The 17,271-nt window shown below is 43.2% G+C and overlaps 1 protein-coding gene across 8 annotated transcripts in view; it reads right to left on the minus strand.

Annotated features, from left to right (window-relative positions):
- Window positions 1-17,271, minus strand: part of plxna4 (plexin A4) — a 633,380-nt gene that overhangs the window by 91,004 nt on the left and 525,105 nt on the right. For all 8 annotated transcript variants that reach the window (XM_087999383.1, XM_043714038.2, XM_087999382.1 and 5 more), the window contains 3 exons: window positions 16,023-16,169; window positions 11,808-12,042; window positions 9,192-9,334 (listed from right to left, as the gene is read on the minus strand). In XM_087999383.1, the coding sequence (XP_087855509.1) occupies window positions 9,192-9,334; window positions 11,808-12,042; window positions 16,023-16,169 (525 nt within the window). The remainder of the gene's footprint in view (window positions 1-9,191; window positions 9,335-11,807; window positions 12,043-16,022; window positions 16,170-17,271) is intronic.

A 17,271-nucleotide genomic window follows, 5' to 3' on the forward strand; every position in this document is an offset into this window, starting at 1 on the left:
GTTCAGTTGTTACAGCTGATACCAGTTCTCTTTTGAAAACATTTCTGTTCATTCACTTGATGCCATTAACATCTCTCCTAAAGGCCATTCAAATAAACTGGCAATTCTGTTCAGTAATGCTTAATATGGTAAACGCATGTCTTGAATTTGTAGGATATCATTCCCCCCTCATATTTCAACAGATTTCTGAGTACCTCAGGATTTCTCCCCAACCCTGACTGCTTGGAGATTGTGATTAACAGTACCTCTGCTGTTATGGGCCTCTTCACCATATTTCAACTCACTTCTGGCTCCTTCTCCCTCTTCTGATGTTTGTCACACTCAGGTCAGCAAACACCTGAACAACCATCTCCCAAGTAGTTTTCTGGTCAAATAGCTGAAATCATATGATTTCCTGTAAGCACTGTTTTGAGTTAAATGTCTAAGATACCTTTCTGACTTTTTCAAGACAGGACCTTGACAGAACTGAAAAATAATATCTATTTTCCTCTCCTTCAGAACCACAATTCTCAAATAACAATAATGCTGTATAAACCTTCATAACAAAACAGAAGAATCACTATATTAACTGAAAGAACTGTGAATACTGTAAATCAGAAACAAAACAGCAGTTGTTGGAAAAGCTCAGCAGGTCTGGGCAGTATCTGTGAATAGAAATCAGAGTTAAAGTTTCAGGTCTCCAGAACTCCAGTTCTGAGGAAGGGTCACCGAGCCAGAAATGTTAACTTCTGATTTCTCTGCACAGATGCTGCCAGATCTGCTGAGTTTTTCCAGCAACTGCTGCTTTTATTTCTGAGTCACAACATTAATTGATTAAAATGTGAATCTCTTACCATCCAAAGTTAGGAAAGAGTAATTTGAACCTCTACCAATCAGGACTCAAGAAGATCTGATATGGCGGGCCTCAGCAGTGGGATATTGTAAGAAAAGCTTTCCTGCTCCACTGACAGATCTCACTAAAAGAACAGGAGAAAGGTCACTCTGGGGCACTGCACATGCAATTACTCCAGAAATGAAGTCTGTATGAAGAGGTGTGTACACAAGTCTGCAGCATTTATCAGACTATTTTCATGTAAATATTGGCAAAAATACAAAAAAGGACAATGAGTGGAGTGGACATACAGTGAGGTTGACATGAAGGCAATCTGTGAAGCTCTGAATAATGACCAAGTTAAGTGGGCCTGCCACTTACTGGGCAATGAGCTCTGCTGTCAGTGCCTGTGAAATTGGGGTGCTCCAAATGAAGAATCCAAATGACAAAATAAATAGAGAGCAAAGGAGGAATTGACAGTACACCACCTATTTATTGAACCCATGGCAACATAGATGATGAATTCTACACTGAGTCATAGAGATGTACAGCATGGAAACAGACCCTTCGGTCCAACCTGTCCATGCCGACCAGATATCCCAACCCAATCTAGTCGCAACTGCCAGCATCCGGCCCATATCCCTCCAAACCCTTCCTATTCAGATACCCATCCAAATGCCTCTTAAATGTTGCAATTTTACCAGCCTCCACCACTTCCACTGGCAGCTCATTCCACACACATACCACCCTTGTGTGAAAAAGTTGCCCCTTAGGTCTCTTTTATATCTTTCCCCTCTCACACTAAACCATTGCCCTCTAGATCTGGACTCCCTGACCCCAGGGAAAAGACTTTGCCTATTTACCCTATCCATGCCCCTCATAATTTTGTAAACCTCTAGAAGGTCACCCCTCAGCCTCCGACGCTCCAGGGAAAACAGTCCCAGCCTGTTCAGCCTCTCCCTATAGCTCAAATTCTGGCAACATCCTTGTAAATCTTTTCTGAACCCTTTCAAGTTTCACAACATCTTTCTGATAGGATGGAGACCAGAATTGTATGCTGTATTCCAACAGTGGCCTAACCAATATCCTGTACAGCCGCAACGTGACCTCCCAACTCCTGTACTCAATACTCTGACCAATAAAAGAAAGCATACCAAATGCCTTCTTCACTATCCTAACTACCTGTGACTCCAATTCCAAGGAGCTATGAACCTGCACTCCAATGTCTCTTTGTTCAGCAATACTCCCTAGGACTTTACCATGAAGTGAGTAAGCCCTGCTAAGATTTGCTTTCCCAAAATGCAGCACCTTGCATTTATCTGAATTAAACTCCATCTGCCACTTCTCAGCCCATTGGCCCATCTGGTCCAGATCCTGTTGTAATCTGAGGTAACCCTCTTTGCTGTCCTCTACACCTCCAATTTTGGTGTCATCTGCAAACTTACTAACTGTAACTCTTATGCTCGCATCCAAATAATTTATGTAAATGACAAAAAGTAGAGGGCCCAGCACCGATCTTTGTGGCACTCCACTGGTCACAGGCCTTCAGTCTGAAAAACAACCCTCCACCATCACCCTCTGTCTTCTACCTTTGAGCTAGTTCTGCACCCAAATGGCTAGTTCTCCCTGTATTCCATGAGATCTAACCTTGCTAATCCCATGGGGAACCTTGTCAAAAGCCTTACTGAAGTCCATATAGATCACATCTACCGCTCTGCCCTCATCAATCCTCTTTGTTAGCTCCTCAAAAAACTCAAATAAAGCCATGTTGACTATCCCTAATCAGTCCCTGCCTTTCCAAATACATGTACATCCTATCCCTCAGGATTCCCTCCAACAACTTGCCCAGCACCGATGTCAGGCTCACCGGTCTATAGTTCCCTGCCTTGTCCTTACCACCCTTCTTAAACAGTGGCACATTAGCTAACCTTCAGTCTTCTGGCACCTCACCTGTGACTATCAATGATACAAATATCTCAGCAAGAGACCCAGCAATCACTTCTCTTGCTTCCCACAGAGTTCTAGGGTACACCTGATCAAGTCCTGGGGATTTATCCACTTTTATGCGTTTCAAGACATCCAGCACTTTCTCCTCTGTCATATGGACATTTCGCAAGATGTCACCATCTATTTCCCTACAGTCTAGATCTTCCATATCCTTTTCTACATTAAATACTGATGCAAAATATTCATTTAGTATCTCCCCTATTTTCTGCGGCTCCACACAAAGGCCACCTTGCTGATCTCTGAGGGGCACTATTCTCTCCCTCGTTACCCTTTTGCCCTTAATATATTTGTAAAAACTCTTTGGATTCTCCTTAATTCTATTTGCCAAAGCTATCTCATGTCCCCTTTTTACCCTCCTGATTTACCTCTTAAGTATACTACTGCCTTTATACTCTTCTAAGGATTCACTCGATCTATCCTGTCTATACCTGACATATGCTTCCTTTTTTTTCTTAACCAAACACTCAACTTCTTTAGTCATCCAGCATTCCCTATACCCACCAGCCTTCCCTTTCACCCTGACAGGAATATACTTTCTCTGGATTTTCATTATCTCACTTCTGAAGGATTCCCATTTTCCAGCCGTCCCTTTACCTGCGAACATCTGCCCCCAGTCAGCTTTCGAAAGTTCTTGCCTAATACCGTCAAAATTGGCCTTTCTCCAATTTAGAACTTCAACTTTTAGATCTGGTCTATCCTTTTCCATCATTATTTTAAATTTAGTAGAATTATGGTCGCTGGCCCCAAAGTGTTCCCCCACTGACACCTCAGTCATCTGCCCTGCCTTATTTCCCAAGAGTAAGTCAAGTTTTGCACCTTCTCCAGTAGGTCCATTCATATACTGAATCAGAAGATTGTCTTGTACACACTTAACAAATTCCTCTCCATCTAAACCCTTAACACTATGGCAATCCCAGTCTGCACTCAATTTTTCTCAAATCTTCCTTCAAAATCTAAGAGAGCAATTGGTCACTGCCCCATCTAACCTGGTACTAGTTCCATCCCAAAGCACTGTTTCATATAAGGTCAGAGATGGAATTCCTGGATGCCCAGATGAAAATACCCATCTCAAAGTATCCTCATCCCCTCATTTCAGATGGTCCTTAAAATTTACCCTCCTAACCAATATTTTGGATCCTTTTGGGTATGAAGTTTTGTTGAGTTACTCTCCTGTGAGTTTTCTTGTGAACTTTATAAATGCAGTCCATTGTCAGAATGCCATGATCTTCACAAAGGAAATTTTTACTACCCTCTCTCATGCTCCAACCTCAGAAGCACAATTAACAAATTTCCAGATAGCAATGAACATTAATTAAATAACATACCAATAAATAAAGGAGAAGTAGAACATTCAACATTTTGAGTTTGCTCCACCATTCAATAAGATCGTGATTGATCTAACTGCAAATTAAACCTGTATTCCCATCTACCCTAGTAACCTCTTACTTAATGAGAATCCAGCCATCTCTGCCTTGACATACTCATGAACTCAGCTTGCTTCATCTTTTCAAAAAGGATTCCAAAACTCTCAATCCCCCGCGCCCCCCCCCCCCCCCAAAAGGAATTTGCCAAATCTCAGCTTTGAATGGTGATCCTTTAGTTTTAAACAGTGGTGCCTTGTCTGAGATTCTCCCAGCAGAGGAAACAGCCTCTCCCTCTCTGCCTTATCCAGGAAATGGACCTATACTCATTGGCGTTAAGAATATTGAGAGTTGACTTAATTAAAACATGTAAGATTGTTAGGAGGTTTGACAGGGTAAATGCAAAAAGGTTGCTTCCTTTTGTTGAAAAGCCTGACACCAAAGGACATCATCTCAAAGCCAGGAGTCTCCCATTTAAGGCCCAGGATGAGGAGGAACGTCTTTTCTCAGATGGTAATGAATCCATGGAATTCCTTACTGCAGAGGGCTGTAAAGATTGGGTTGTTAAGTATGTTGAAGGATGAGATAGACAGGTTTTTAATCAGTTAGACAGACAAGGATTATAGGGAAAAGCCAGAAATGTGGAGTTGAGGGTTATCTGATCAGCCACATTCTCAATGAAGAGTGGAGTCGGCTCAATAAGCCGAATGGTCTACTTCTTATAATCTTAAGACTCTGCAAAGCGTATTCAGATATGAAAGGAATTTAATTTGCCATATGCTAGTGGACCTAATTCCAACACAGACTGTGATGGACAAAACAACAGTAAAATGCCAGAGTCTTGTGTGTGTTTAGCCTACAATGGCCTTGATCACAAGTCAAAGCTTTAGGAAGGCATGTTAAAAACAGATAGAGTACTGAGGAGCAAACAACAGGCTCCTGGTGCTTAGATATCTTTGATTTACGGAATCCCATTTCACAACTTGAGAGGGTATCCCATGACCTCTTGGTCCAGTAAGATGACCAAGATACTGGGTGGTGGGAGATCTCCAAGCTACTTACTGAACTGTATAAAAAATGCTTTTGTACAAGGTTGGAGTTTTGTTCATATTACAGACATTGAGAGTACATAGGAATGGAACTGCACCTGGCCTAATTCTGAAGATTTGGTTCTTTGGACCTCTGGTTAAGTTCGGACAGCTTTAAAAAAATTATGAAGTGTTTTCTGGCACCTCACTCGATTCTTCACACTTGAGCAATGCACCAAGTCTCAACGGACTATTCCATCATGATAACCATCACAGCCAAGCCCAATACTTTAAACCCATGTATTTGCAGTGACTGTCAATTTTGGCTACTTTTCCGGTACTGAACTCTACCCTCTGTTTCTCCACAGTTCCTCAGTTTTCTCTATATAGAGAATACCCTCATCTCTTGATCTGTCTTAGCCTCAAAACGCATGCTTTCCCACCTTGAACTGCATCTGCCCCAGTTTTTCCCACTCACACCGTACCTCATTGCTCCTTTACAACTTTCCAAACTATTGAGCCATGTAACACAGTTTCATCATCAAACTTAAATATAGGGTCAGGGTCAGTTTATCTATCAGTAGAAGTTACCCAGAGAGAATCAACACTAGAACTGCCTGGCTTAGTTGTCAGTGGATTGAATCAATTGAGCTATCTGAGGATGATCTACACTCAGATATTGTAGGAGAAGGCATGAAGCACCACACGTCTGAATGTGCAGCACAACATTAAGCTAAAAGAATAACTTCCTCTGGAACCACAACCACACGCTGGGGTTGGTGAGAAATTTCTGTCAGCAATGTTGCTGTATGAATATTTAATGTGCTTTTGTCACAGCCTTTGCTAGGGGTGTCAGTTTATTTTAAATGTAACTAGTTTAATTCATACTAAATACTCTGCCCAAGGCTGTCATCCACATCACAGATTAAAATGATTCTTTAAAACCACTTGAGCTGTGGTTTGGATGTCAAGGTATAACATGAGTCATACAACTTCCAAGAAATCTCTTCCATTATTGGTAAAACGAGTTACTTCTGTCTCCTTCTTCTGCTTGTGTCTGTTCCCTTCATCCTTCATCCAACTGCCAATCCTGGGAGGTCATGTTACGGCTGTACAGTGGTTAGGCCACTGCTGGAATATTGCGTGCAATTCTGGTCTCCTTCCTATTGGAAAGGTGTTGTGAAACTTGAAAGGGTTCAGAAAAGATTTACAAGGTTGTTGCCAGGGTTGGAGGATTTGAGCTACAGGGAGAGGCTGAATAGGCTGGGGCTGTTTTCCCTGGAGCATCAGAGGCTGAGGGGTGACCTTATAGAGGTTTACAAAATTATGAGGGGCATGGATAGGGTAAATAGGCAAAGTCTTTTCCCTGGGGTCGGGGATTCCAGAACTAGAGAGCATACATTTAGGGTGAGAGGGGAAAGATAAAAAAGAGACCTAAGGGCAACTTTTTCACACGGGGGTGGTATGTGTATGGAATGAGCTACCAGAGGATATGGTGATGGCTGGTATAATTGCAACATTTAAGAGTCATTTGGATGGGTATATGAATAGGAAGGGTTTGGAGGGATATGAGCCGGGTGCTGGCAGTTGCGACTAGATTAGGTTGGGATATCTGGTCGGCATGGACGGGTTGGACTGAAGGGTCTGTTTCCATGCTGTACATCTCTATGACTCTAATTGATGAGATGTGGGTGTTGCTGGCTGGGCTAGCATTTATAGCCCGTCCCTATTGTCCTTGGGAAAATGGTGGTGAGCTGCCTACTTGAACCGCTGCAATCCACATGCTGTGGGTTGACCCACAAGACCATTAGTGTGGGAGTTCCAGAATTTCAACCTTACGACAATGAAAGAATGGTGATATATTTCCAAGTCAGGATGGTGAATGCATTAGAGGGGAACTTGCAGGTGTTTTCCTATGTATCTGTTGCCCTTACATTTCTATACTGGATGGTATTGTCTAAAAAGCCTTGGTGAATTTCTGCAGTTCAACTTGTAGACACTGCTATGTCTGAGTGCCAGTGTTGGAGGGAGTGGCTCCATGGATTGTATGTGGTGCCAATCAAGTGAACTGCTTTGTCCTGGATGGTGTCAAACCTCTCTAATGTTGCTGGAACTGGGGAGTAGAAAAATGTGGTGCTGGAAAAACACAGCAGGCCAGGCAGCATCCGAGGAGCAGGAGAATCGACATTTCGGGCATAAGCCCTTCTTCAGGAATGAGGCTGGCGTGCCAAGCAGGCTGAGATAAAAGGTAGGGAAGGGGGGGATTTGGGGGAGGGGCGGTGGGAATACGATAGGTGGAAGGAGGTAAGGATGAGGGTGATAGGCCGGAGAGGGGTGGGGGCGGAGAGGTCGGGAAGAAGATTGCAGGTCAAGAGGGCGGTGCTGAATCCGGGGGTTGGGATTGAGATAAGGCAGTGGGAGGGGAAATGGGGAAGCTGGAGAAATCTACATTCATCCCGTGTGATTGGAGGGTTCCTAGGTGGAAGATGAGGCGCTCTTCCTCCAGGCGTCGTGTGGTCAGAGTCTGGTGATGGAGGAGGCCAAGGACCTGCATGTCCTTGGCAGAGTGGGAGGAGGAGTTAAAGTGTTCAGCTCCGGGGCGGTTGGGTTGGTTGGTGTGGGTGTGCCAGAGGTGTTCCCTGAAACGTTCCACAAGTAGGCGGCCTATCTCCCCAATGTAGAGGAGACCACATTGGGTGCAGCAGATACAGTAAATGATGTGTGTGGAGGTGCAGGAACTGGGGAGTAGCCCATCATACTCCTGACTTGTGCCTTGGAGATGATGGGCAGGCTTTAGGGAGTCAAGTTAATTACTCCCTGCAGGATTCCTAGCCACTGGTCTGTTCTTGTAGCCACTGTACTTATATGGCTTTCAGCTCAGTTTCTGGTTAGTGATTATGGACAGGATGACATTCACGAATTCAGTTATGGTTGTTGAACATCAAGGAAAGATGGTTAGATTCCCTCATATTGGAAATAGTCATTACCTGGCATTTGAGTGGCTCAAATGCTACTTGTCACTTATCATCCCAAGCCTTGATATTGTCCAGATGTTATTGCATTCTAACATGGAATGCTTCAGTATCTGAGGAGTTGTGAATGGTGCTGCACAATATGCAATCATTGGCAAATCTCCCCAATTGGACAGCAGGTCATTGATGAAGTCGCTGAAGATAGTTGGACCTAGGGCACTGCCCTGAGAAACTCCTGCAGAGATGTCCTGGAGGTGAGATGACTGATCTCCAACAACAACAAGCATCTTCCTGGTATGACTCCAATTCAGTCTCTGTTAACAGCATGCATTTCCAGGTCCAGAGTTCGTGGGTATGCACTCCCCATACTTGAGCACAAAATCTAAGTTGACAATCTGGTGGAGTACTGCAGAACTGTCAGATATCCTATCTCCAAAATGATGTGTTTATCCAAGGCTCCTGTCTGCTCCACCTCCCCCACTGCACTCCCCCCCCCTCCCACCCAAGGAGAGCAGAGGAGTTCTCCCCTGCATCCTGACCAAATCTACCCCTCAACAAACAGCTGTTGATCAGGTTACTATCGCTTTGCTGTTTATGTGAGCCTGCTCTGTACAGACTGGTTGCCATTCTTCCTCTGTCAGTTCAAAAGTATTTCATTGTCTGTAAAGCAAGTCCTGAAGTTGTGATAAACAGAAAATAAATCTGAATCTTTTCTCTGTATCACTTCTCTTTTCTCTCCCTCCCTTTCTCTTACCTTGCCCCTATCTCCCCATCACGCTCTCCCTCTCTTTTTCTTCCCTTCCTACCCCAGGTATTCAGTTCCCTTACCCAAACTCTCTTCACCCTCCTCTTTCCTCCATCTGTGCACTTCACACCTGGGAAGGTGGCCATTTGGAAGGAGCCACTCTGCCTATTGGATTTTGGGAAGATGAAAGGGCACAGGCCCCGTGAATGACAGGCTTTTAATCGAGATCTATAGGACCCAGATTAGCTGCTTCTTGCATCCTCTTACCTCTAACTCTCGGAGAACGGGATGATCTTCAATTCCCGGGAAGAGAACTCGCATGGTATAGGCCCGGTAATCCAGGAAGGGGATCCCCGTACCGTCCAAGTCACTGGTCAGCTCATTGATGTCCGTCTGTAACTCTGCAAAGGCTGCCAAAGAAAAGAAGCGCAGAATGAAAAGGGCTCAGCAAAACACGTGGGCAAACCAATTAATTACGGAGCTATTAACAAAATGAATACCACAATGAAACACACTGATGGGATAATGACGGCTTGTCTACTAGAAGTAAATAGAAATTATTTTATTTTAGTCTCACCCATCAAGGCTGTACAATCTGAGCTCTAAGCCAAAGATCAGGAGTTTCAGGAATCAGAGTGCCTTGTTTCATCCTATCACCTACAAATTTAAGGGAATGCAGGAACAGAGGTATTTGAGGCTTAATGTACATATTCTTTATGGTGCCAGGGTAAGTTGATAAGTCTGCTAGGTTATCATTAAGGTTTGCCTTGGGTTTATAGACAGAGTGTGGAGACAGTGAGGACTGCAGATGCTGGAAAGTCAAAGTCGATAAAGAGTGGAGCTGAATAAAGCACAGCAGGTCAAGCAGGTCTATTACTCTCACCGTAAAGTGTCGATAAAGTGTGGAGTTGGAAAAAAGCACATCAGGTCAAGCAGCATCAGCGGAGCAGAAGAGTCAACGCTTCAGGACTCAGGTCCTGACAAAGGACTTTATCGACACTTTCCGGTTAGAGTAATAGAGTACAAAACAAGAAGGTTGAGCAATAACTAAACAGGAGAGATAGCACCTCCATCACTGTCACAGTGCTACTCTGGGTAGTGAGTCTTGATCATGTCCTTAACTCTCAATGGAGTGGGATTTGAACCCGCAATCTTTTCACTTAGAGACAAGTGTAATAGATAGATGGGCCTTTTTAATGGAATCATAGAGCACTGATGGAGGTCATTCAGTCTGTGCTGGCTCTTTGGTAGAGTTTGTACCACTCCACTATTCTTTCCCCATAACTGTAGATGTTTTCCATTCTAAATATTTATCCGTTACCCCCTGTCTGAAAGTTATTATTGAATCTGTTTACACTATCCTTTCAGGGAACATATCCCAAAACCAAAAATGTTTCCTCATGTTACCTCTGGTCTGGATGCAAATCACCACAAACCTGCATCTTTTGTTATTCTTTCCAGGGAAGTGGCAATCCCAGCATTTGTTTACATTCTCTAATTGTCCTCGAGAAGGCAGAGGTGAATTGCGTTCTTGAAAAACTGCAGTCCATCTGGTGTGCGACACTCCCCACACCGTTCAAAGGAGAACTCCTGGATTTTGGCCTGGGTGACAATGAAGGAATGGCAATATAGCTCCAAGTCAGGATGGTGTGTGTAGCTTGGAGAGGACCTTGTAGAGGTGGTGGTGTTCCCATTCACCCGCTGCCTTTGTCCTTCTGGGTGTTTTGAAAGGTACGGTTGGAGGAGTCTTGTTGAGTTCACTCAATGCTTTTTATGTGTGCTACCAAAGTGCTGTGGAGGGAATGAATGTTTAAGGTGGTGGATGTGTGCCAATCAAGTGAGCCCAGTCTTTGCACTATCCAGCACCTTCAGGCATTTCTTGATATGAAAAGGAATGAACGAAAATGAATGTAATGCCAGGCACTTCTAAATTAAACTGAGAAACTGTTCCTTTTTGTTACTGACCATTTTGCTTATGGCAGAGATTATTTACATTTCCTTTATCAAAAGTATTCCTAATGTTGAACGCTTTTCGCAAATTTCCTCTTAACCTTCTCTGCTCTCAGGAGAACAATCTCTAATTTCTCCATTGAATATCGGTACCATTTCAGTAACTCTCTTCGGCATCTTCTCCAACACCCCGACTCTGCACTGATCAGAACAGAACATTTTACACCATCTGAGTCCTAACCAGTAGCTTATAAAGGTTTGGTTTAATTTCCTTGTTTTTGTACTGAGGTCTCTGTTGTTAAAGCCAAGAACGTGTGCTTTTTAACAGCCTTCCTAACTTCCTCTGACACTTGCAATGATTTTTGTTTATTCATCCTCAGGTCTGTTCCTGAACCCTGTTAAAACTACATCTTTGAATTTATTTTGCCTCTCCTTTTTACTGAAGCACTTCACTTTGTGCTAAAGTTCATTTACGTTGTGCTTGCCCCCTACAGTGTTCAATACCCTCCTGAAGCCTATTACTGACCATTCTCTGCTAATTACATTGCTGACCTTTGTGTCATCTGTAAACTTCGCAATTATACTCTTTGTATCCAGATCACAGTCACATATCAAGATGAGCTGTGGTCTTATCCTAATCCAAATCCCTGGGCAACACTGCTGTACAGATCCTTGGACTAAACAGACTTCCTCATTGAGTTTCTAATAAAATTTAAACTAACAGTGCTTCATAGTTACGGTAAGTGCAAGGGAAACTCAGCAGGCTTGGCAGCATTTGTGGAGACAGAAACATTTTGACTCATCTTGGGTTTATAGTTCGTTTGCAACCAGCATTTGTGCCATCTATCAAGAGCACTAGACAGCCACATTGAGTATGCTCTTAAGGACACCGAGAGAGACTTTGTCTCAAGTTGAGGCAGTCACTCAAATCACCTTCTTTACATTCCAGAGCTACCCTTGACTCCAGGTTGTCCATCTGCATCTGCAATCTCTTCAACGTTAAGTCGCTCTCCCGGGACTTCCTCTTGTATGCGATCAGTACCACAATGATAAAGATGATGAGAAGACCCCCAGCCGCTCCAATGCTAATAATGGCTGGGAAGCTCAGTGGGCTGTCTGGGAAAATGTGTACCGTCCCAGGGGAATACTCCAAACCTCCGACCCGCACCTGAGAGGGAAAATATCAGTTTGTTACTGTTAAACACAGGTTAACTTGGAATAGACCCACCTCAAGGATAACAACCACGGTGGGCAGCAAGTGAAAAAAGGGTGTGTGCCATTGTTTGATGGTCGATGATTCTATAATAGCTAGATGGATAGATAGAGATCGAAAGATAGACAGATGGGAAAGATAGATGGAGAATAGAAATCCAGATAGATTAAAGAAAAAGATACTGGAGGCACAGACAGACGACAGAAAATTATACGTACTTTTCAAAGGTTTAAGGGAGATAGCACAGAATAAAGCAAATTTCTGTCCAGAACAGCTTCACTCAATCATTCTGTAAAACTAATAAAACCCTGCACATCTCATATGTTTCTTGAGTTATTCCATAACCTAAATAATAATTAATGAGTGTATTTATCATATTATAACACTGTGAAAACATTAAAAACAATGTCTAATAATTGATGTTATTTATCCTCGGGCCCAGTCAGTAAAAATAAATCTAACCACTTTATCCCTGGCAGGTTATCTGACTATCAATCACTGCATCTATCTCTATCACTCTTCAGTATAAGAGTGGTGAACTACCTGGATCCTTATGTCTGGATATTAGTTGCCTGCGTCGCTTTTTTATCTATCTATTTTAATTTCCAGCACAGGAGCAGGTCATTCGGCCCATCTCACCTCTGCAAACGTTCATGCTCCATTTAAGTCTTCTCCCACCCTATTTCACCCACCCTTTCACTGTTTCCTTTTAATCCTTTCTCCCTCTTGTGGTTAAGGTGCCTTGAATGCATTAAGAATATTCACATTATCTATTTCTTGTGGCAACAAATTTCACGTTCTAGACACAGAGGTATCCCCTGAACTCCCCATTAGATTTATTGATCACCATCTTTCATCTTACTCCCCTTTCATTTTGGTCTGTCCCATACAACATACAACAGCCTAACACAGGAACAGGTCCTTCGGCCCACCATGGCTGTGCTAACCATGGTGCCATTCTAGCCATTCTAAGCTGATCCCTGCATGTGGTCCATATCCCTCTATTCCCTGCTTCTCTGGTGGTCTCAATGCCTTATATCTGTTTCTAACATCTTCCCTGGCAGTGCGTTCCAGGCACTTAGCACCCTCTGTGTAAAACGCATATCTCCTTTAGCAGAGGGATTGAATTCAAGAGTCGTGAAGTGATGTTGCAACTGTACAGGACTTTGGTTAGGCCACATTTGGAGTACTGTGTGCAGTTCTGGTCACCTCACTTTAGGAAAGATGTGGAAGCTTTGGAGAGGATGCAGAGAAGATTTACCAGGATGTTGCCTGGAATGGAGAATAGGTCGTACGCGGATAGGTTGAGAGTGCTAGGCCTTTTCTCGTTGGAACGGCGAAGGATGAGGGGTGACTTGATAGAGGTTTATAAGATGATCAGTGGAATAGATAGAGTAGACAGTCAGAAACTTTTTCCCCGGGTACAACAGAGTGTTATAAGGGGACATAAATTTAAGGTGAAGGGTGGAAGGTATAGGGGAGATGTCAGGGGTGGATTCTTTACCCAGAGAGTGGTGGGGGCATGGAATGTGCTGCCTGTGGGAGTGGTAGAGTCAGAATCTTTGGTGACCTTTAAGCGGCAATTGGATAGGTACATGGATGGGTGCTTAAGCTAGGACAAATGTTCGGCACAACATCGTGGGCCGAAGGGCCTGTTCTGTGCTGTATTGTTCTATGTTCTATAATCCCCCTCTCAGCTTTAATCTATGCCCCCTAGTATTTGACATTTGGGAAAAAGACTATCTACTCAATCCATATCTCTCATAATTTTATATTCTTCTAAGAGGGTCATCCCTCAGCCTTTGATGCTTTAAAGAAAATATTCTAAGTTTGCATAACCTCTCCTTATAGCTAATACACTCCAATCCAGACAACATCCAGGTAAACCTCTTTTGCACCCTCTCCAAAGTCTCCACATCCTTCATGTCGTGTGGTTACCAGAACTGTGCACAGTACTCCAAACGTGACCTAACTAAAGTCTTACACAGCTACACCATGTTTTGCCAACTTTTATGCTCAATGCCCTGACCAATGAAGGTAAGCATGCCATTGCCTTCTTGACAATCTTATCCACTTGTGTTGCCACTTTTATAGACTATGGACTTGCAAAGCAAGATCCCTTAAAGGGCCCTACCATTTGCTGTACATTTTCCTCTTGCCTTTGACTTCCCAAAATGCAACACCTCACACTAGTCTGGATTAAACTCCATCTGCCATTTGTCTGCCCAGCCTTCCAACTGATCTATATCCTGCTTATCCTTTGATAACCTTCCTCACTATCCACAACACTATTTTTAGTGTCATCTGCAAACTCACTAATACATTATTATCCAAATTATCTGTATACATTACAAACACTTGGGTGGGACCTGGGTTCAAATCCCATCATGACAGATGGTGAAATCTGAATTCAATATTAATCTGCAATTTGAAAAGTTCAATTAATAACAACCATATAACCATTGACAATTGCTGCAAAAACCAATCCAATGTCCTTTAAGGAAGGAAATCTACTCTCCTTACCTAGTCTGACTTATATGTGATATACAGCAATGTAGTTGCCTGCTAACTGCACTCCAGGCAATTATCATCGGCAAATCGCTGCCCTGACCAACACCACCCACATCCCATGAATAAAATATGAATTGGATAAGAAAGTCTCAGCTGCATAGAACCACCATGGGTTCCCAGAGCTTCTTCCAAGCCTCCACAGTTTCCAAAGCTTTTGTTCTTAAGCCCTAACCTAACTCTTAGCTTGCACCTATTGGATCTCAGCATTCTTTTTCCCTTGGGATCTAACAGTATGGAACCTCTTACAGAAATACCATTTTCAATATGGAGCCACATTCACTGCTCCCAAGTAGGTGACTGAGCAGCAGCCTAAAGATAGCAACTATCTCCTTCAGCTGTTTCTGGCCAATTGACTACTCAGTGAACTTTGAACAGTTTTAAGAGATCTATTATCTAAACCTCAGAACGAGCCCCAACCTTGTTGCTGCTTTACACAGTACAAAAGGATTGTAAAAATGTGAGGACCTATATAATATGCAGGCCATTCCACTCCTGGGGTTTTACAATCTAGTCTGGCCCATATGTTCACCCAGTATTCACACAATATTCACAGGTTCCCTACCATACCCTATCAGTTTCTCAAGCACCAGCCTCAGAACATTGAGACCATTCGGAATATTCCATTATTGCTTTGACTGGGCTGAGGAATCAGATCTAGAGGCTTTTTTTATTCCGTATGACTCAGTTAACCCAGTCTACTGTCATTCACGATATGACAGGAACAGTAGAGACCAGAGGGATGAGTTATAAGGAGAAGCTAGTTTTTTTTTCCATGGAGCTTAGGAGGCTGGGAGTAACCTTACAGAGGTTAATAAAACTACAGGGCATAGGTGAGAGGGAAAAAATTTAAAACAGACCTGAGGGGCAACCCAGGAGTGGAATGGCCTGCATATTATATAGGTCCTCACATGGAGAATGGTGTGATAAAATACATTTTTAAAATCCTTTTGTACTGTGTAAAGCAGCAACAAGGATGGGGCTCGTTCTGAGGTTTAGATAATAGTGGTGTGTATATGGAACGAGCTGCCAGGGGAAGTGGTGGAGGTGGGTACAATTATAACATTTAAAAAGCCATTTGGACAAATACAGGGATAGGAAAGGTTTAGGTGGATTTGGGCCAAATGCAGGCAAATGGGACTCCATCAGTTTCGGAAACCTGGACGGCATGGACTGGTTGGGCCAAAGGGATGATTTTTTGTTTGTATGACCCAACAACTCTAGAGACCCTACAACAAACCCACATGGCAAAATGAAACCGATAACTGCAATTCATGAGACCAGAAAATGTTGATATATCTCTATCAGCGGTTGAAGAACTTCCAAACTTTCAGCTTCAATTTTTTCCAGTATAAACCCTTACTCACCAGTATTCTGTGCCGTCCAGTGAGATTTGGAGACTCACAAAGGAGCTGAGTGTCAGACACAGTAACAGTACATGGTTTCTCTCCAATCAGAACAGTGTAATTCAGCTTCATATTACCAGCAGCAATGGAAGGGATGAGGTTGCGGCCCTGTGATATGAAAGGAGAGCAAAAGCAGAGGAAATGAGCTTGGCTTTGAGAAAATTAGTCTTGACCAGGGTGTTCACAGCTTAAAGTGTCATCCGCTTGAGAAAAAAAGGATTTTTTCTCAAGGATTTTTTTTCTCTCACAGAGGATCCTGAGTCCTTGGAACTCTCTTCCTTAAAAGGTGGCAGAAGCAGAGTCCTGGATTTATTTTTATTAAGGAAAAGATGGGTAGATGTTTTGCCAGCAAAGGGTGGAAAGGTTATCAGGAGAAAGTGGAGTAATCAGATTGATCATGATCTTAGTGCGTGGTGGAGCAGGTTTGAGGGAATGAGGGGCTAATTCGATTTTTTTTATTCATTTGTGGGACTTGGGCGTCGCTGTCTGGCCAGCATTGATAGTCCATCCCTATTTGCCCTTGAGAAGGCATTGGTGAGGTGCCTTCTTGAATCGCTGCAGTCCACATGCTGTGGGTTGACCCACAATGCCTGTAGGGAGGGGATTTCAGGATTTTGACCCAACTACTGTGAAGGAATGGCAGTATATTTCCAAATCAAGATGATGAGTGGCTTGGAGGGGAACTTGGTGGTGTTCCCAAGTACCTGCTGCCCTGTCCTTCTAGATGGAAGCGGTCATGGGTTTGGGAGGTGCTGTCTAAGTATCTTTGTTGAATTGCTCCAGGTTTATAAGCAGAAGCTGATGTCTGGAATCAAGCTTCTCGGAATGCATTATCTGTCACTGTGTGGACTTGCGATGAAATTAAAGCTCAACATGTCGACTTGAGCTCATCCCTCCAATCATCTGTCAGCCAATAAAACCCAACCTGAGACCCCCATCCTGGTGAACTTCAGGAAAATGGCACAGAATGTGATTAGTCTGAAGTACAACACAGTGAGGATAGAGAGCATTAATTGTCTGTTCCTCTTTATTTTTTTTTTCCTTTTTTTATATTTTTTTTCTTTCTTTTTCTTTTGTGTGCGCAGGTGTGAGACACAGTGAAAGACACAAAGTGCACGAATCTTTATTCAAATTCCACCACCAGGAAGATAGGAAAACACCCGGGTGGCCAGTGACAAATACTGCCCTTCACATCAAAGGGCAGTGCTGT

Source organism: Chiloscyllium plagiosum, unplaced genomic scaffold (assembly GCF_037043375.1).
Source record: "Chiloscyllium plagiosum isolate Xiang-an unplaced genomic scaffold, Cpla_swu_hap1 HiC_scaffold_23, whole genome shotgun sequence".
Taxonomy (NCBI): Eukaryota; Metazoa; Chordata; class Chondrichthyes; order Orectolobiformes; family Hemiscylliidae; genus Chiloscyllium; species Chiloscyllium plagiosum.